The 21,796-nt window shown below is 37.8% G+C and overlaps 1 protein-coding gene across 5 annotated transcripts in view; it reads right to left on the bottom strand.

Annotated features, from left to right (window-relative positions):
• The window catches only part of CDK14 (cyclin dependent kinase 14), a 266,140-nt gene that overhangs the window by 51,572 nt on the left and 192,772 nt on the right, over positions 1 to 21,796 (bottom strand). For 4 of the 5 annotated variants that reach the window (XM_060782281.2, XM_060782283.2, XM_060782282.2 and 1 more), the window contains 2 exons: positions 11,735 to 11,874; positions 4,320 to 4,464 (listed from right to left, as the gene is read on the bottom strand). In XM_060782281.2, the coding sequence (XP_060638264.2) occupies positions 4,349 to 4,464; positions 11,735 to 11,874 (256 nt within the window). In that variant the 3' untranslated portion in view covers positions 4,320 to 4,348. The remainder of the gene's footprint in view (positions 1 to 4,319; positions 4,465 to 11,734; positions 11,875 to 21,796) is intronic. The other variant, XM_067470305.1, reaches the window with a different exon arrangement.

Below are 21,796 nucleotides of genomic sequence, written 5' to 3' on the forward strand. Positions count from 1 at the left end.
CTGTGATTCCGTAAATCAGTGATTCTGTAAATACTTTATAATATTTGGCCGTAAGTCCATCAGGTCTTGGGGTTTTATTTGTTGGTAAATTTTTAATTGCGTTCCGTAACTCCTCTTCCGTCACCTTCCTAATCAACACTTCCCTTTCTTCATCTGTTATTTTCTTTATTTTTTGTTTTTCTAGATATTGTAAAACTTTTTCTTTTTGGATATTATCGTCAGCATATAATTTTTGATCCTTTTTTTGGCCGTAGGGTGGTGACCCCACTGGACGCAGCAGTCCAGTCAGGGATAAGTGAGGCAGACTATGTTTAGGGCACCTTTTCTAGCCCCCTCCCCATGTGGGGTGAGCAGAGTGGGTCCTCAATAGGGCTGCTCAGTCGCGGATACAGCTGCCGAACTACTCAACTGCCTCGGACCTTGAGGTAGAACGACTGAGTCCGTACCCACCGCCCATGTGCCAGTCTGTGACTAGGGGCTTCCAGATTTCACAGTCCTGGCCCCGTCGCCACTCGCTGATCGCCATGGGACTTTGGTTGCTTGGTTTTTGTTTTCTTTGGAAGACGCCTGTGCGTGGGTTTTTTTAATGTGTGGAGGTCAGTGCACAACTGATCAACACACAGACTTCACAGAGTGAGGTTCCACTGGTGATATATTTTAACACAATGACCATGGCTTCTCAGTCTGTTGCAGCCTTCTTCCGCCTTCGCAGCCGTTGTAACATGTGCCATGTTATCCTCCGCCTCGGCCTGTCACTGAGAAAACCAAGGTGCTGTTCCAGCAGTCGCCAGCCAATCTCTCTCCAATGCCAGTAATACAGCTTAATGGTGTCACATTAGAAAATGTGGACCATTTCCACTACCTTGGCAGCCACCTCTCCACCAAAGTCAACATCGACGCCGAAATACAACACCGCCTGAGCTCTGCAAGTGCAGCATTTTCCAGAATGAAGCAGAGAGTGTTTGAGGACCGGGACATCCGTAGGGATACCAAGGTGCTTGTTTATAAGGCTATTGTCCTCCCAACCCTGCTATATGCCTGTGAGACGTGGACTGTCTACAGACGTCACATGCAGCTCCTGGAACGTTTCCATCAGCGCTGCCTCCGGAAAATCCTGCAAATCTCCTGGGAAGACAAGCGGACAAACGTCAGTGTGCTGGAAGAAGCAAAGACCACCAGCATTGAAGCGATGGTCCTCCAACATCAACTCCGCTGGGCCGGCCACGTTGTCCGGATGCCTGACCACCGTCTCCCAAAGCAGTTGCTCTACTCCGAACTTAAGAACGGAAAACGGAACGTTGGTGGACAGGAAAAGAGATTTAAAGATGGGCTCAAAGCCAACCTTAAAAACTCTGGCATAGACACTGAGAACTGGGAAGCCCTGGCCCTTGAGCGCTCCAGCTGGAGGACAGCTGTGACCAGCAGTGCTGCAGAATTTGAGGAGGCACGAGTGGAGGGTGAAAGAGAGAAATGTGCCAGGAGGAAGGCGCGTCAAGCCAACCCCGACCGGGACCGCCTTCCACCTGGAAACCAATGCCCCCACTGCGGAAGAAGATGCAGAGCAAGAATAGGGCTCCACAGCCACATACGGACCCACAAGGAAATCCATAATGGAAGACCATCTTACTCGTCCAACGAGGGATCGCCTAAGTAAGTAAGTAAGTAAGTATAATTTTTGATAGAACTTTCTAAATTGTTTTTCTATTTCTCTATGTTGTAAATAGCATTTTCTCTCTTCTTCAATCCTATTTTTTCATATCTCTTTCCACCTCTATTGCTCATTCAGTCTTTCAGCCTATTTCCCCAAAGTAAGATTTCTTATTTTCTCTTGTCAGGTTTCGCAATGTATTGTAATGTAATATAGCTGAGTCATGCACTGCTAAGGAGCTTCTATTGGAAATGCATTAATGCTGAGTCATGCATTAACTGTATACAGGGAATCATTTGGGGAATGTGTTCTGGCCTAGTCCAGGTGATTGTGAATGATGTAATCCTGGGTCTGAGTTAAGTTATTGAGTTGGGAACCAATCCGAGATTGCTATGTGTAATTGTATAGAATTGTATATAAGGAAGTCATGTACAGTGTATATTTCTCCTTGTGCTGTGATGTTGTTCGTCGAAGGCTCTATGTAATTGAATAAAAGAACCTGTCTACTAAGACAAGATATAACTATGCTGTGGTAAGTTTGTAATATCATCTAGACTGGGAGAAAAACAATGGTAAAACTGACAATGGCCAGACATGTGCTTAAGTGTCTGTAAAAGGTTCCAGAGTGACTGCAGGCTGTGGGAGCAGTTGACTGAAAATACTGTGCAGGAAGAAGCTACTGGAAAACGCTGAAGTTGTGCAACTGATCTGCTGCTGAATTGTGATGTTAATCTCAACACAGACACTTGGAAAGAGGTAACTGGATTACACATGTCGTATTTCCTGCATTCTAGCAGTAGGGAAGGTCAGCAATGACAAAGTTGAGAAATTAAAACAGCCTGTCTCTCTTTATCTCATCTTAAACCATCTGCAAGCATTTGCACCAACCCCTCAAGGCTCAGGGGGTGAAGTCATACTTCTTTAAGCTATCTAATTTGGAGGGAGGGGGTTGTACTATAGGAAACACAAACAAAATTAAAGGAGAAAATAGCTCCTGAAATATAAGTGTTAGATTTTCATGCCATCTCTATATTCTGCTAATTTGGTCTTGAATCCATAAACCTTTTGGGCAAACACATACACTTAAAAATTACTGGGAAGATCTGATGAGTCACATTAGTGATGTGAAACTGAAGAAATGTCTGTAGGGACATTGCTTCCAAGAAAAGGCAGGGATTAACTAGACAATGAAGATGTAAACAACCCAGTTCTGATGGCATCTGATTTTGACACTGTAAAATCTCTATGGTTTGCTGTAGAGAAACATGTGAAATAATTGGGGCAGGCTGACATCTGATGACTTCAGTTTTCAACAGTAGTTATCTTTCCAGCAAGCTGTACTCATTACTTTGTAGGCTGTTCTTAAATCGCCACAACAACTTTGCAGGCAACCCAGCCGTAGTAAAAAATAAAATAAAATAAAGAAATAGTTTTCTGCTACCTTTATTATCATTTATTTACTGGAATTTTATCCTGTACATCCTTCAAAAATGGTGCTCATGGCAGCTTTATATTATCAGAGAAAATGCATTATCCCTGAAAAAGTATCAATACTTTGTGTAATTTACTGACAGATAACACTTCGATCCTGTCCAACAAATGGAAAGCAATTCCAACTGGTATACTAGAAAGGTAACACAAAAGTTGGACATTTCTCATGCTGACAATTATCCTAAGATTTTCACTCAAAACTTGTCAAAAGCCCTCATGTTTGCATTTATTTCAACCTACGATAAATGCATACACCTAGGTAATTTCCTGTTGCACCTTTGTTTGTGTCTGTAAAATAGCCTGTCAGGATTCTGCAAATACTTTTATTAGATGTCCACCACTCAATTACACAAAGTATTGAAATACAGCAGAAGCATACCTTAACAGATTATTTTTCTAATGCCCCCTGTTCTTCCAACTTCATACTGGCTTCATATTTTTACCATCCATCATACCCACCTTAATCAACTATCATAAGAACATGATATCATTATTTATCTATATATTATGTTTGTACCTATGCAAAAAGACGAAATTGCAGCTACCAACCAGTTATTCCTCACAAGGAAGAAAATCAATCCTGCTGTCTCATATACATGTGGGTACTGAACTGCCCATCAAAAAGCAATATTTTTCTATACATCAACTGTAATTTTCTAATATTTTAACAGCATTTACAAAAAGCTGGAAACCATTCTGCTATGGTATAGATTCTCAGAGAATCCACAACCTCATCTTATAGAATAACATTACCAAGCTTATTCATCCTTGCCTACTTTGTAGATATGCCCTCAGTGTTGTAAAACATGTTCACCAACAATGCACTTATGGGTAGAAAATAGAAAACAGCCTTGAGGAAATGATGAAGGAACACAGAGTGGAAATCAGTCAATGCATCTTAAGAGGGAATAATATGGCAGGTTACGTGAACTCTTGAGTATCTGGACAGAGAATGGGAGATATTATTATAAGGGTTGTGGAATAAAAATCAGATTTTTGAACCCAAAAGCATGAGGTGTTGCATTCACACTCTGGTTCAGCTCTTTGATATACAAAATCCAGTTACAGAACCACCTTTGAGAAATTATTTTTCTATCATCACAAGGACTTTTTAATACTGCATGAGAAGTCAGTAAAGGAAGCTTTATATAAACAAACATTTTCAATTAACTATTCTTACCTGAATTGTGTGTGAGAAACCAAAATTCTTCAGTGCTTAATGTTTGATAAACCCTTGCCATAAATATTGTTTTTTCCAAACACTTTCAAGCTTTCTCCAGCCTCTGCTTGTAATCTTACATTCGGGACAGAAAAAATAGAAGACACTGCAGAGAAAAAATATATATAATTTACGTTTTTAAAGCAGGAATAGCCTGCAAAGTTAATGCCCCCTCCCCCAACACAGATCTATACAAATTATTATTTATTTATTTTAAATATTTCTATTCCGCTCTTCTCACACCCAAAGGGGACTCAGGGCTGAGCACAACATATAAATAGCAAACATGCAATACCAGTGCAAAAAAAACAAACTATAAGCAAACATAAACACTAAAATCAGTTATCTTCACGTTAAAATCAGCTGATTAAATCTCACAGATAACTCTACTGGTAGCAATTTCAGGTAATTAGGCTTTGGTTACTGTGCTAAAGATTGTGTCTGAGGGCCAAATTATCCTTTGGTGAATTGAGCAGTCATTTGGTGAATGAGTTGGCCTGTGAAGTAAAAAAAAAATCTCTGCATTTGCTCTGACTGTATTTCTTCTTGTCTGATTTCCTTTCTTCCCTCCTTCAGGGTCTAAAAAGTATACATCATGGAAAAATGTAAAGTTGTCTGACACCATGGAGAAAAGTGGATCTCATTACATGAGACTTTTAGAATAAGACATATTTAGCCATGTCAGTATTGCTCCTAGAGGCCAATAAGATTAAAAATAACACTTCAAGTACTTATTCAAACTTAGATGAAAATATTATCTATTTTTAAAGATCTTTACCATTTACTGTTTTGGTTATATCCATTTGCTTGCTTTCGGCAACAATTAATGCCTCTGGATTCTCTGCTGTAAATTTGTCTGATCAGCACTACGGAGATTTCTATCACTCATTTTTCATAAGCAGAAACTATTTTTTTCATAATAGCAAACTCGAGGAATTGGTCTTCTTGTCCATAGTGTTGGTGCTCTACCTCTATTACATATGACTTTTCATACTCTTGAGTAGCTAAATGTCTCTACAGAAGTACAAAAGTGACAAAAGTGGCTGATTTTGTCCAATGACGTTTCACCATCTCCTGCTCCCATGCATGGCATACAACATTATCTCTGCTCTGCTTCAACCTTAGAAATGCCAACCACCTCTTGCCAATTCCTGTCCTTTTGTTTCATCCCCCCACTCCTACATTTATGTCTCACTTATGATAAGCTTGGGAAACTTTTTACAATGTCATAAATAAATAATAATAAACTTTATTTATACTCCGTCACCATCTCCCCGAAGGGACTTGGGGCAGCTTACATGAGGCCAAGCCCATCAAATACAAATACAATAATACATCAACAAACAAGCAAGCAAATAAACAATATAAATAATACAGTTAAACATATAAGCAATAACACACACAAGATTTAAAAACATTATGGCAGGGCCAGATCTAGATAAAATTTTAAAACCCTGGGCGTGTACAGAGTAGGGTATGTCTAGGCATGGGGGTTTTAAAGAGTGAGATGGGGGGATCAATCCAATGGATAAAGTGCTTCAGAGGACGTATGGAAGGGAATTGGTCAGATCAGGCATTATTTCCTTTATTCAGGGAAGGCACACTGGAATAGCCATGTTTTCAAGCTCCTCCTAAAGACTGCCAAGGTGGGGGCTTGTCTGATATCTTTAGGTAGAGAGTTCCAGAGTCGGGGGCCACCATAGAGAAGGCCCTCTCCCTCGTCCCCATCAATCACACCTGCGAAGGGGGCAGGAGTGAGAGCAGGGCCTCTCCAGATGAATGAAGAGATCGTGTGGATTCGTAAACAGAATGGTGTAACAAAAAAAGTATACATCATGGAAAAATGTAAAGTTGTCTGACACCATGGAGAAAAGTGGATCTCATTACATGAGACTTTTAGAATAAGACATATTTAGCCATGTCAGTATTGCTCCTAGAGGCCAATAAGATTAAAAATAACACTTCAAGTACTTATTCAAACTTAGATGAAAATATTATCTATTTTGGTACATAGGTATAGCTGAGAAGCATATGAAATCAAAGACTCATAGAATTGGAAGTGACCATAAGAGCCATCCAGTCCAACCCCGTCATGCAGGATTAAGCAATCGAAACACCCCTGACAGATGGCCATCCAGCCTCTGCTTTAAAATCTCCAGAAAAGGAGTGCATGTTCCCTCTCAGCTTTATTTTCTTTAAGCTAAACACACCCTGATCCCTCAGCTGTTCTTCATAAGGCTTGGTTTTCAAACATTTGATCATTTTGGTCAAACATTTGATCATTCTAGCTTGTCAATATTTTTCTTGAATTGTGTTGCCCAAAACTGGACACTACACGTTTTTCAGCTGAGGTCTGACCAAAAACGAATAAAGTGGGACTATGGATTTCATTAAAATACAGTTTTTTGTTTCATGATACTACACAATTCACAATCAGATATACATGTAACCTTTTCCTTCCATCTTCTGGTTAATTGGCATTAGTAGGGGGCAGTTCCAGATATTTTTTTCCTGGAGATCCCATAATCTCACTGCTGACTATACTCACTAAGGCTGTTAGAGGAGTTTCAATCCAACAATATCTGGAGGTTATAGTTGTCTAATGCTAGGGTAAATTAATCAGAAAAACTTCAGTTGAATTTGGGCCATATGAAATTGTCCAAAATAGCAAAATAAGTGCTTACTTATAATCTAGCTTATCTTATTTATTTATTTACTTATTTAAAAGTTTTGTATACCGACCTTCTCACCTCTCTTGAGGGACTCAGACCGGTTTCCAACTATAATATCACATACAGTCAATAAAACATCATAATTTATATTACAGTAAAACAATTAAAACAGCAATTACATTCAATAACTACAATGGTCAGTCGTCACACTAAAATCGTTGTTCATCATCCTCCATCCATATTTCAGGGTGTTGTTGGCTCACTCATCGAATGCCTGTCTCCATAACCACGTCTTCACCTGTTCCTAAATGTCAGGATAGAAGGGGCGGTTCTGATCTCCAGTGGGATAGAGTTCCAGAGCCGAGGGGCCACCACCGAGAAGGCCCTGTCCCTCATCCCCACCAGACGCGCTTGCGAGGCCGGTGGGACTGAGAGCAGGGCCTCTCCAGACGATCTTAATAATCTTGATGGTTCATAGGGGAGAATACATGACTCAATCCAGCTGGTGATATTTAAGCAAATATCACTTTCTTAAATAAGGAAGTTCAAAATTTAGTAAAACCTTCTTCTTGTAATCTGGTTTAAAAAATTTTGAAAAACATTCAGCAATGTCAACTAGAAATCCGACACAAGATTAGCATTACACATATATTTCGTGTTTATATAGAATACTTAACCAAAATAAAGTGGGTTTTTTTCCCTGTGGGATAAAATTGTAATTTTAAATTGCATCTGGTATTGCCTAATATATTAAATATAGTCCTCCAGTTCACCCTATCATCAAAAGCCCTGCTCTGGTCTTGCAAATTCAGGGCTGTGGTTTCCTTGACTGAATCTCTCTACCTGACTTTTGCCTTCTGCCTTTTTTTCCAATTGGTCTTTTTTTTCATGTTATATTCAAAGTACAATGGTCTCGGATCAATCATGTTGTCTTTTTAATCTGTACTATTTTTGATAAACTGTAAGCTGCCATGAGTTCCACTGTTGGAAAAAAGGCGGGATAAAAATGGATAAAATGAATAAATGTTGCTTTCCTATGAAGTTCCTCAGAAAACATGAACATTAAAAATAAATTTTCTCCCTTTACTATTGCTTTCTATTTGTGTGTGTATTTGAATTCCATGAAGAAAAGTTCTATACCAGTAACCTTGAAAAAAAAGATCTATGGCTCTTGAATTGCAGTAAGTGTAGGAGAGTGAGTAAATACAACATACAAGCAGGAACTATTTTAGGTCCAGAGAAGGCATCACAACTGGCCACCTAGATCATATCAATCCAGAGTCTCTCCCCTAAAAGATACAACTTTGTTGTCCTAAAATATGTTTACAATTTCTATGCATGCATATCAACTGGAAACAATTATAGCATTCTGATACAAGGATTGTCCTTTCTCGCATCTGGATTTATGCTCTATAATGATTATCTACGAGACACAGAAATATCATTTCTGTAACTCAGAAATGTTACTGGAGGCATTTAGCAGAACCTTGCCTTAAAATATAATGATTTTTCATCTTTATTCTCCCCCTTCAAAAGGTTTCACTGCTCCTGATGTTTAACGTTATGCAAAGACGTGTTTCTGCCAATGAATATCGCCTTATGGTTATGCTTCTGCAAATAACCTGCTGTGAGCTGATAAAAGGATTAATGCAGCCAAAATTCTTAATCTGTGAAATTACAAATTAAATTCTCATATTAAAAATACCACCCTGAGGTATTTTTTGTGGTTTTAATTCCCCTCTGGTGTTCTGCATACATTGTGCTTGTTAATGACTAGGACAAGACTGTCTCTGTTGGCAGCCTGCTGCACAGTGATAATGTGTAGGCATTTACTTCACTGATAGAACCGGATTTAACCACCAACTGATAAACTAAGTGGCAAGTGGGTAATAAGTCCATATTAACTGAAAAGTATTACTACAGAATTCATAGACTATCAAAATCCTGGCTAGACTAAAATGTAGAGTCAAAGCAGGATTGAGATGTCACCAGTGCAGAATGAAATTCAGTACTTTTTTAAAACTGACTAAACGGAAACAAACTGATAGTCCCATAAACTAATGAATCACTTCACATTTATTACTTTAAGCTAAACACAGAGTATACAGAAAGCCTTGTTAAATTATGCCAGGGTACTGATTGTATTATAGAAAATGAAAACACTATATATAACTGACAAGGAGCCAAAATACTGAACATGTATCAGAAATAACATTTGCCTAAAAAGGGAAAAAATGTGGTTATGGTTAATGGTAATAATTTCTGGTAATAATTTCTAGTTCTTGAAAATAAAAACTTGTCCTAAAAATTTCTGGAGACAACTGTTAACTATAAAGAATTATGAGGGTATCATATATTATCATGTGTAAGTCAAGGACAGGTTTGGAAGCTAAAATTTTAGATTTTGATATGATTCCAGGATAAATCAAGGGTCATTCTATGGAGAGAGGAAAGCACCAATGCTGCCCTGGGCCAGCCACCCCTGGTTGATGCCATCACTACTGTCCCAGCCAGGCTTTCAAAAAAGCCATAAAAAGTGCCGTGGTGGAAAGAGTAAATGAGGTTGGTGCTTTTTTTAGGCTCTTCATAGGCATGTAATTCATTGTTAAATTTGTTTTTGTAATGGACTGGATGACGGCAAACAAGCTGAAACTTTATCCAGACAAGACAGAGGTGTTCCTGGTCAGTCGGAAGGCAGATCAGGGAAAAGAAATCCAGCCTGTGTTGGATGGGGTTACACCCCTGCAATTTGGGGGTCCTCCTGGATTCAGTGTTGAACTTGGAGGCCCAGGTATCTGCAGTGGCCAGGAGTTGGCACACAATTAAAACATGTGTGCAACTATATCCATTCCTTAAGAAGCCGGATCTGGCCACGATGGTACATGCCTTAGTTACATCCGGTATGGATTACTGTAACACGCTCTCCGTGGGGCTGCCTTTGAAGATTGTTCAGAAACTGGAGCTAGTCCAAAGAACTGCAGCCAGGTGGCTAACTGGGCTGGCTACAGGAAGCAGACAACCCCTTCTGTTGCAGCAGCTCCACATTTTTATCCCGCCTTTTTCAGCCCGAAGGTGACTAAGGGCGGCGTATTTCCAGACACTATTCAATTTATTTCCGGGCACAATTCAAAGTGCTGGTTATGACCTTTAAAGCCCTATACAGCTAAGGTCCAGGCTATTTGGCTGACCCCATAAGTACAAACTTCCAAGTCCCAAAAGGCTAACATCATATATATGGTTTTACAAGTTATCTCTGCAGTTTTCAAGTACAGATTCTCTCCTATCTATCTATCTATCTATCTATCTATCACAAAAGAGCTAGACATTCATAATTATTCATCAGCAGAAACTTCCATTAAGACATGGTCACAAAATTGCCCTAAACAAATTAATAATAATAATAATAATAATAATAATAATAATGTGTTTACATACAGTCCTACCCCCCCTCCCCCCGGGAGACTCAGGGCGGATTCCAACATACAAAGGCAAACATTCAATGCCTCCATAGAACAAACAAGTACCTACATAATCCAGAAAAACCTCACATAAGAAAACAACATTAGAACCTAACATCAATAAATTAAACCAAATGTAATTAAACAAAAAATATATAATGACATAAAATCTGAATATAAAACATCCACATTGATACAGAAACCGACTCGAGTTCACAAAGTTATGTGGGTTGGTTGTGTGGCCAGTGATGGTAACTGGGCTAACATGGACTGGCAGATCTTATGTCATTATTTTAGACCTCCATATGTGTAAAAAAGATTGTAAGAGATCTAAATAAGTTCCAAGGTCCACCAAAGTGTCTTGAGATATTCGGACAGCATAGTAAGGAAATGAAAGACAAGTATGATTCACTAAGCAAAAATATAAAGAAAACTACTTTTAAAAAACCCACAGCACTTAGTCAAAGAACATTTCTATCCAACTTTGTTGGCACAGATAAATATAATGTGAAAACAACATGAATTGATGCTAGCATCATGTTGGCACAATATTCTTTGCCACCATATGGAATATTGGCCTTGTTTCAATGATGTTTTAAGAATAATAAAGAAAAAGAAAAAGAGAGAATCATGTTTCTGAAAAACTTCACAGTGACTTAAGTAAATGACTGCATTTTTGAGAATATGTTATCAATGATAACATATTTTGTTTATAAAGACAAACAAAAATGAACTATGTGAATACTGAAAGGATTCTTAAGCTATTTTTAAACAAATTCAAGTTCTTCTCTCACACATTTAAATCCACAAAATGAACTTACTGCTTTGCATTCTCTAGTCTTATGCTACCACATTCTTTTGAGAAAGGTTATTGTTATAACATGTATAGTGTTTGAGAATAAAATACCATTGGATTATTGTCCTGGGTGCTGCAGCTAGTTAAAAAGTGCTGCATGTCATAAAGTGAAAAAGCACTAAATATGTAAATTGTATTTCTGTCCCTCTTTTTTTCTTTATGACATTTCATATCATTCTCTTGACTGCACACATAATCAAATACAAAGATGGCCAGCTACACACTGCACAGCAGAGATAGCAAGAGAGAATCTATTTTTCCTGTGTCAAGTGTACTGTAATTTGAAAACAGAAAATCTCCCTCCCCTGCCACCCCCCTCCACCGCCCCCCACTCACACACACACTTCCTTGTCTTTATTCTTTCCTGTCTGGGTGTTTTGTTATACTCACTGTCAGTTAGCTCCCATAGCCGTGGGGGCAAATCACTGAAATACTCATGGCTCAGAGCTGCCTGTGCTGACAATCTGTTCTTTGGGAAACACTGGAGTAATTTGGAGGCTAGGTCCTCTGCATGGTTCACATAGCTTAGCCTTAAAGAGAGGGAGATAAAAAGTACAGATTATATACAGACAAAATTCTATGCTCATTCATTATGCTATGAACACAGAAATGAAGAGAGCAACATTGAAACATGGACAGAGGCCCATATATATGATCACATTCAACCATTATATTTAATACGGGTTGGTCATACTCACTGGTGGTAGCTACTATTACCTACTAGCTCACATGTTAACAGTTATTAATATGCAATTAATATGTAAGCGGATTTGATGGCTTTACATCATTTCCTGTCCCTGTTTTTAGTTGATAGGAAACATTTCCAAATTAAGCAAGGAGCAGTGATGGTGGGTTTTTTTTAATCTTTCAAAGTGACACGAAGTCAGAAACATTCATCTCTGTGCTTCAGACACTGCAAAGCCGCCCATTCAATGTTTCCCATTTCAACCTATTACAGGTTTACATACAAACTTCTGTAGAAGACTCTGAATGAAAGAAAGGGCATTTATTATCTCTACATTGTGACAAATGGGGAAAAGAAATATATATGCCCCAACCTTTGTCCAGCTCCCTATCAGCAATTCTTTTCCCAAAGTAAATCACTTCCTGCCAACAGCTCATTCTGTTTGCTCTAGATTCATCAAGGAATGTCTATGGATTTCTGACCATCAATGTAAAGATTTCCCCTCATGAACTCACAGTCCTTTCCAATAATTCATAGAATCAAAGAGTTAGAAGAGATCTTGTGGGCCATCCAGTCCAACCCCCTGCCAAGAAGCAGGAAAATCACATTCAAAGCACTGACAGATGGCTTACAAAATGCATTACAACACATGCACAAAACCACATATATATACAAATACACATATATACACATCTACACAAATATATACACACATATACAAATAGCACATATGTGTATAAGACACACACATATACACATCACACAAACACACAAAACACATATACACAGACTGGGCCACAGCAACACGTGGCAGGGGATGGCTAGTTAATTATAAGAAACCAAGGCACGACCTTACAGATGTACCTATTTGGACCTGTAGGGGGCCATCAAAATGTTTGTTTAACTTATAGGTCTGGTTATACATTGAGGCACGTTTTCTGGAGGAGGGACATGTAGACCTTATAATTTTGCTCTTATTGATGACATATCTGTGTTAGCCTCTGTTTTAAGTCATGAATCTTAGCAGTTGCAAAACCTGCTTCTCGTTATCCCCAATAACTGGATATGCTGGCAAATGTTGTTTTGAGTGTTCTAATCCCAATATTTGGAGGGCATCAGATTGGAGGAATCTCATTAAACCTAACTATTGTAGAAAACATATAAATACAAATATTTAAAAATGCTATTCTCTTTTATGCTGAATTACAAATATAAGTCACAGTGTCAACCACCTATGAGAGGCCACATTTTGAATGAAGATTTATTCCATGTATTGAAAAGGCAGGAATTGTTCAATTGAGCTTTTCTTGACATTTACAAGAAAACACTTCAGAGCAAAGGGCACTAGTAAATGTCAATACACAGATTGCTTACAAAGACACAGTTGGCAGGCACAGGGAGGGAAGAGCATATTCAAATGTCCATGTATAGCATCTCATAAAAGAAAGATCATAAAGTAACTTTCCAGAGCATCCCTTTTATTTTAACAAAGATTCAGTAGTGACAAGGTAAAAATATTTCCAAATATTAAAAAGAATCCATATGGAAGAAAGGCTATTTTCTATAAGAATCATTATGTGTTTGTTTTTTCTTCTTTGTTCAACATTGGGGTTTTTTAAAAAATAGAATGTTTGCTGAACATAACAGCATATATAACTGACTGCAATTATGGTCACTTAACAATGCAGTGCATAATACCAAAAAGATATTTACAACAAACTAACCTGTAAATTTTTTCTTCAAATTTTACAATATTTCTAACATAGAAAAAGTATATAGACATGCATTTTATTGCTTGGTTATATTGGAAGTTGATCTGTAACTGCCCTCTAACACAATAAATATAATTTGCAAACTATACAAGTTGCAGGCTTATTATTGCATTGGTCCTATACTTATAAAACTCCTGGAGAACAAGCATTTGATTTAATTTAATAGAGAGCAAGTTGAGTTTCTTCCCATTGCAAAGAAGGTCAATACCTGGTCAAGCAGAACATGGCTAGGATTACTGAAACTCAAAAGGAAAAAGAGAGAGAGTTGGGCATGTGCACTGAACTTCTGAACTGAAGGTACTTTGCTTATGGAATGAAAGGGAGAGCAGAGATCAAATTTACTTCCAAAATCAATACTTGGTTATTTAAAAACAAAGAAAGATATGTAATTTTCATAGCAATCAAAATGACCATAAGCACCAGCACTCCAGTTTCTCCTCCACCTCTCATTAACCTAGTCCCTATATATTATTTAAAACCATGACAGTATGTAGTAAAAGAAGAACACAAGTAAAAGAAGACTAAAACAGTAACCCGTTTCAGGCTTACTATCTACTTAAGACATGACACAAATGGAAAAAAGGATGGCAATGTGGGAGAGGAGTATCACCAGAAAATATTCCCCTTTCTACTCTTCCTCCAAGGACAGAACAGTGACAAATGGGATGAAAGGAAGGCCTTTATCTGCTTCTGGATCTAAGCATAATGGAGCTTTGCCTGCCTCTTCCCTCCATTCAAAGCCAGGACACTGGCAGTGGCCATGGAAGGAGGACCTTTCATCTGCTAGTATGCCTAAGCATGATGGAACTATCATATTTAATTGAATACTAGCTTAGGGACCCAGCGGTGCCCGGGTTATTTGAGAAAGGAATTGTGTATCAAGGTTGGTCTTTACCAGTTATTTATATGGCTCGCAGTGGTCTCAGGAGGTACTTGAAGTCCCATCATCCATAGTCTGTTCTCCCCCAAACCTCACCAGAATGTTGAGTTGGCCATGGGGGCTCTGTGTGCCAAGTTTGGTCTTGATCGATCATTAGATGAGGGTTGCAGCAGTCTTGGGAAGGGAGTGAAGGTACTTGAAGTCTCATCATCCATGGTCTGTCTTCCTCGAAAGTGCACCAGGATGTAGAGTGGGTCATGGGGGTTCTGTGTGCCAAGTTTGGTCTTGATCAGTCATTGGCGAGGGTCTCAGTGGTCTCAGGAAGTGAGTGAAGTTACTGCAAGTCCCATCATCCATCTCCAAATTCTTCCAAACCGCACCAGGATGTAGGGTGGGTCATGCAGACTCTCTGTGTGAATTGTGATCCTGATCCATCATTATTGGCAGTTGTAATGGTATCAGGAAGGGAGTACAGGTATTGCAAGTCCCATCATCCATGGTGCATCCTCCAAACCACAGCAGGTTGTAGAGTGCGTCATGGAGACTCAGTGTGTCAAGTTTGGTCTTTATCGGTAATTGGATGAGGGTTGCAGTGGTCTCAGGAATGGAGCGAAGGTACTGCAAGTCCCATAATCCATAGTCCATCCCCAGCCAAACCACACCAGGGCGTAAAGTGGGTCATGAGAGGTCTATGTGCCAAGTTTGGTCTAGATCAGTCATTGAATGAAGGTCACAGCAGTCTCAGAAAGTGAGCGATGGTACTGCAAGTCCCATCATCCATGGTCCATCCTCCTCCAAACCGCAGTAGGCTGTAGAGTGAGTGAAGGTACTGCAAATCCCTCAGGCCCTTTCATTTCTCTTCTCATCCACTTGAGAATGTTAGAACGTTGTTGTTTTTTTATTGTTTTTTTTTGTCATGTCAGGAGCAACTTGAGAAATTGCAAGTCGTTTCTGGTGTGAGAGAATTGGCCGTCCGCAAGGCCGTTGCCCAGGGGACGGCAGGATGTTTTGATCTTTTACCATCCTTGTGGGAGGCTTCTCTCATGTCCACACATGAGGAGCTGGAGCTGACAGAGGGAGCTCATCTGTGCTCTCCCCGGATTCGAACCTATGACCTGTGGGTCTCCAGTCCTGCTGGCACAGGCGTTTAACCCTCTGCACCACCAGGGCTCCTGTTGAGGCTGGCCAATCAGAAACCATATGCAAATTTCCTTTCCCCTCTCAGCCACTTGAGAATTTTGGAATATTGTGGCTGGCCAATCAGAGACCATATGCAAATTGTACCACAATGGCAGCCAATCAGAAAGCTGCCACATACACCTCAACCCTCCGCATACATACATACACACACCCTCTATTTATTATATATATATATATAGATATAAATATAGATATAGATATAGATATAGATAGATTAGGTATTATGAGGAGAAAGTGAGTTTTGAGTATAAGCCGATTTGAATATAAGCTGAGGCACTTAATTTTTCCACAAAAAAAACTGGGAAAACGTATTGACTCAAGTATAAGCCAAGGGTGGGAAATGCAGCAGCTACTGGTAAATTTCAAAATAAAAATAGATACCAATAAAATTACATTAATTGAGGCATCAGTAGGTTAAATGTTTTTGAATATTTACATAAAACGGTAATTTAAGATAAGCCTGTCCAACTCTGATTAAACCATTATTCTAAATTTCTTCAATGTAAATGTGCTTACATATCCATCCAATAATAATAAAGAGTCAAATCATAAATATAATAAAAATAATACAATAATAATAGAGTAAAATAATGTATGTAATAACAAATAATAAATGTAACAATAATAGAGTGAAATAAATGTAATAAAATGATAATAATAGAGTAAAATAATGTAAATTGAATAATAATAAATAGCATAAACTAATAACTGCAATAATAATAATAATAATAAAGTAAAATAATAAATAACTATGACTCAAGTATAAACTGAGGGGGGCTTTTTCAGCCAAAATTTTTTGGCTTATACTCGAGTATATACGGTAACTTAATTTGTCCCACTTTTTCATGCCTTCTTTCTAATTGATAAATCCCAAATGCAGTGATAGCTTTGTTTTCTCCAAATCTCTTCAAGGATCCGGCTGAGCAGGAAGAAGTTGGTTTCTTTGGTCAAACTCTCAACCTGCCCCATCACTTTTATGAGATTTACTAATCAAGATGGTATATAGCACATCTAACATCATAGCATTTGTTTTTGTTTCCTGTTTGAAAAGTTACTTTTTGGATACAATTTCCAATATCCCCCTTACATGACATGGATTCTGTAAAGTGGTATACATATTTTACATGTACGTATTTGTCCTTTGCTATAGCTAATCATCCTTTTAAATAAACATTTTAGAGAAATGTGCACATTTTAAAAACATACTTTAATAATATCTCCAGATCCATCATCATTTCTGCAACTACAAGGACTTCAAAACTAATTTCTTTTCTAGTTGCACCCCAGCCAAGTAACTACAATTTATTTTGGTAATCACGTTCATCTAGTATGAGTCCTGAGAGGAAGAGTCTTACTTACACTGCCAATGGGGTTTTAAAATGGCTCAATATTCCTAGTACCATATTTCTTCAATTGTAAGATGCCATCTATTGTAAGACACACCGTACTTTCAGTACCACTGCCAACAACAAACATTGCATAGATGCTACCTAAGACGCACCTCATTTTTAGAGCTGCTCATATAGGAAAAAGTGAGTTTTAGAATTGAAGAAAAACAGCATATGCCAAGGTAGTGAATGGGTTAGTTATAAACATAATTTTAAAATAGCCATGATACTATTTTGTGGCCACTATTAATTGTAAGCTTTTCACTAGGATACAGTTCTTTAAAAAGCCCTTGTATATCAGGAAACTTAACAGAACACCTTTAGAAAATAAACAGAGGTAAAATAATTACTGAAAGCATCATTTTATAGATTATTATTTCTCCTGCAAAGAGAGAATGCATCTTTAATCCCAAGCAAAAGCTCTTTAAGGTTTATGCGCTCTATAAACCTTTCACTGAGAATTTAAAATATAAGTTACTAATGCAATAAATGCCCTAACAAATATATCAGATTTTTCACTTAATGCTTTTTACAGGCTTAAACCAAACTGAGTGAAAGAAAATCACCTTTTACAGTCTGACTCTCAAAGGAAGAATGCCTTTTTGTTATGCTTTTTAAAAAAGGCATGGTGAATTTATATCAACTTCACTGAATCTTGGGCATGATAAAAGGAAAAAAATATATAGTGCTGTAGTTACCATTCCACAGCATGCTTTCTTCACATATTTATTTTCTCAGTGCCTGGACATGAGCCAATGAAAGGGGGACAGGGGGAAAAAAATAAAAACTCAACAGGAATATTAGAAATAGCACACCATACAGTCATGATTGTCCCCCAACTTCAATTGTTGGTTTTCAAAAGAAACTAAAAAAAGAACACTGGATTTCAAATCTATCACTTGTGAAAATGCTGCATGTCTAATAAAGTCATCCTGTTAAATCATTCTAAATGAAAGTGAAGTTATTTTATGGGTTCACAGAATTTTTAGCTTTGAAACCAGCTCGGCAGTTACTATTGAAAGTCTAGCACTCATAAATCTCATTCCTTGTGCTCACTTTTAATGTACAGAGTTTGGAAAGTCTTAATTTCATTATAATGTAAATAAGAGCTGATCTGTTTGTTCAATGCCTCGAACAACCATTGTGTCATTAAGGGACACTACACCCAGTATTCATCGCTATTAACTACAAATCTTTCCAGCAGGGGACTCACATTATCATAAGTGAAGGGGATTCCCTGTGCCTTTCCAGTGGCTCTATTTCTTTTTCTTTCTGTGAAGTGATGCTAGTGAGAGTAGTCTACTGATATGGAAAAAATTTAACAGTATCTGTTATGACTGCATTCATTTATTTGATTTGTATTTTATTCCTTCCCAAAATATCCAGTCTGGTAACAGCATTCTAAAAACAAATATTACAACTGAATAGTGGTATTATCTATCTTTATGAACAAAGTACCAACAATTTGATCTCGTACAGTTGTAAAGAAGCGTAAATGTGAGGAATGGTTCAAGGTATCTATGCTATGTCTAAACAATATACCCCCTCTCATCCAAGACTGCATCTACACTCAAAATTTAATGCATTTTGACACCGCTTTAGCGGTCATGGCTTAATGCTATGCAATTCTGTGATCCATAGTTTGGTGAGATATCAGCACTCTCTGGCAAAGGCCTTGTAAAACTATAATTCTTATGATTCTATACCATTGAGCTGTGGCAGTTAAATGGAATTAAACTGCACCAATTCCATAGTATAGATGTACCCTATTTTGTATGCTGCTTGCTAGCTAACTTGGCTCTTCCGATAGCTAACAATGAAGCTAAACCAACTTCAGCACACATCATGATTTTATATTAGTAGCCGGTGCTTGAATCAGGAAACCATCCATGTGGTAAGGATGCATTTACATAGCGATGACCACAGCATCCGACTGTTTCAACTACTACCTCTTACCTTATTTCAAATATACAATTTAAAATCATAGAAGTCAAAACTTTTTAAATTTGTTATGGAGACTTCCCAGAAGGTAGTGAGCTCTCTGGGGATTTATGTAATATGCCTTTCTGGCTGGATTGTCTTAACATTCTGGCCACTCTCTGAACAGACTAATGTTTCTAAACCCTTCTAAAAACCACAACACAGGCCACACTGTATATAATCTTGACTGCAAAGAACTAAGTGTTTACCACTTTATCCACTGTCCAAGAAGTTAATCACTACCCAAACCAACTTAAGTAATTAAAAAGCACTCCAAGCCTGAAACTAGCAAAAATCATATCCTGCAGAACCTGAAAAGTGTAAGTCTGATTCTTAAGAGAGTGTTACCATATATACTGAAGTATAAAACAAGTTTCTCTGCTCTTTTTTAGGCTGAAAAAGCCTCCCTCGGCTTATACTCAAATCAACGTTATTTATTATTTTACTGTTACTATTGTTGTTGTTATTATTATTATTGATACATTTACATTGTTTTACTCTATTATTTTATTACATTTATTATTTTTCTCTATTTATTATTGTTACATTTATTATTTTACTATCTTTATTATTATTGGAAGTATACGTAAGTACATTTACATTGAAGGTTAGAATAATGGTTTAATCAGAGTTGGACAGTCTTATCTCAAATTACCGTTTTATGTAAATAGTCAAAAATATTTAACCTCCTGATACCTCCATTAAAGTAATTTTATTTTTATCTATTTTTATTTTGAAATTTATCAAGTAGCTGCTGCATTTCCCACCCTTGGCTTATAATAGAGTCAATACATTTCCCCAGTTTTTGTGGTAAAATAAGATGGCTCGGCTTATATTTGAGCTGGCTTATACTCCAGTATATATGGTAATCCAACTGAAAAGACCCATATGTCATATTTTAACTTTACAAAACCTTATTCTATCCATAAGGATTTTGATTTAAAAAATCAATTCCCATGTAAAATAGTATGAACTATTTTCAGAAAATTGTTTCACACAATAATAGCTCACAAGTAGATAATACTGTTGCACAGATATCAAGCAACTGGAATCAGTGACAAAAAACAAGTTGGTTCTAAACTTAAATTTGGAGTTTGCTTTAAATTTGAAGTTGGTTCTATATTTAAATTAGAAGTACTATGATCACAGCAAAAGTGGCCTTATGTACCTCTTTGAAAAATTAGGCTACTTTCCTCAAATGTTTACATCATCTTTATGGGGCTCCTGTTATGGCCATATATATAGATCCATATAAATAAAAATGTAATGTTCGTTTGTGGGATTAAAAGAACTCAAAAACTGCTGGACGAATTGCCACCAAATTTGGTCACAAGACACCTACTAACCCAAGGAGTGCCCATCACTCAAAAAATTGATTTTGTCATTTGAGAGTTGTAGTTGCTGGGATTTATATTTAACCTACAATCAAAGAGCATTCTGAACTCCACCAATGATGGAATTGGGCCAAACGTGGCACACAGGACTCCCATGAGCAACAGAAAACACGAGAAGGGTTTGGTGGGCATTGGCCTTGAGTTTGGGAGTTGTAGTTCACCTACATCCAGAGAGCACTGTGGACTCAAACAATGATGGATCTGAACCAAACTTGGCACGAATATTCCATATGCCCAAATATGAACACAGATGGAGTTTGGGGGAAACAGACCTTGACATTTGGGAGTTGTAGTTACTGGGATTTATAGTTCACCTACAATCAAAGAGCGTTCTGAACCCCACTAATGACAGAATTGGGACAAACCTCCCACAAAGAACCCCCATGACCAACAGAAAATACTTAAGGCCATCCAGTCCAACTCCCTTTACCAGGGTAAGAAAACGTAATCAGAACCCTCCTGACAAAGATCCATCCAGCCATAGAGAGAGAGAGAGAGAGAGAGAGACAGACAGACAGACAGACAGATAGATATGATCCACACACAGAGAGATATAGTATCATAGATTTGAAAGGGATCCCTAAAGAAGGACAATTATATGTTGCATGTTCCAGAGTAGGCAAACCAGACAATTTCCACATCAACACTGGCAAAGAAACAGCAAGGAATACTGTTTACCCACAAGCATAAAGAAATTACATATATTAGAAACCAACACTTTCTCATTACTTTCTTTTCCAGATCACCAGACTGGGCCACTGCAACGTGTGGCAGGGGCCGGCTAGTATATATATAAAAACATTAAGCCCAATACCATGAGGAAATATAACAGCTCTCTCATAGAATGAATGCCTTAGGCTATGAAATTGACTCAATGCCTAAAAGAAAAAGGTCAGTTCCCTTTGGAATTGCTTGCCTATCTGCCCTCAAGCAATGACAGGTGCACCAGTATTACAATAACATTGCTTTATTCATAGTACATTGCTGATTGGGAAACACAGTCTATTTGAATGCAGTCAAAAGAAACACAACTGCAGATTTGATAAACAAGGTATAATACAAATGACCTGGTTACCAAAAATAACTTGTACAGTTTTAAAAGAACAGTCAAACAAGGGTCTGAATGTGATAGAGATTTTCTAAACCATCTTTA

Source organism: Anolis sagrei, chromosome 6 (genome assembly GCF_037176765.1).
Source record: "Anolis sagrei isolate rAnoSag1 chromosome 6, rAnoSag1.mat, whole genome shotgun sequence".
Lineage (NCBI taxonomy): Eukaryota > Metazoa > Chordata > Lepidosauria > Squamata > Dactyloidae > Anolis > Anolis sagrei.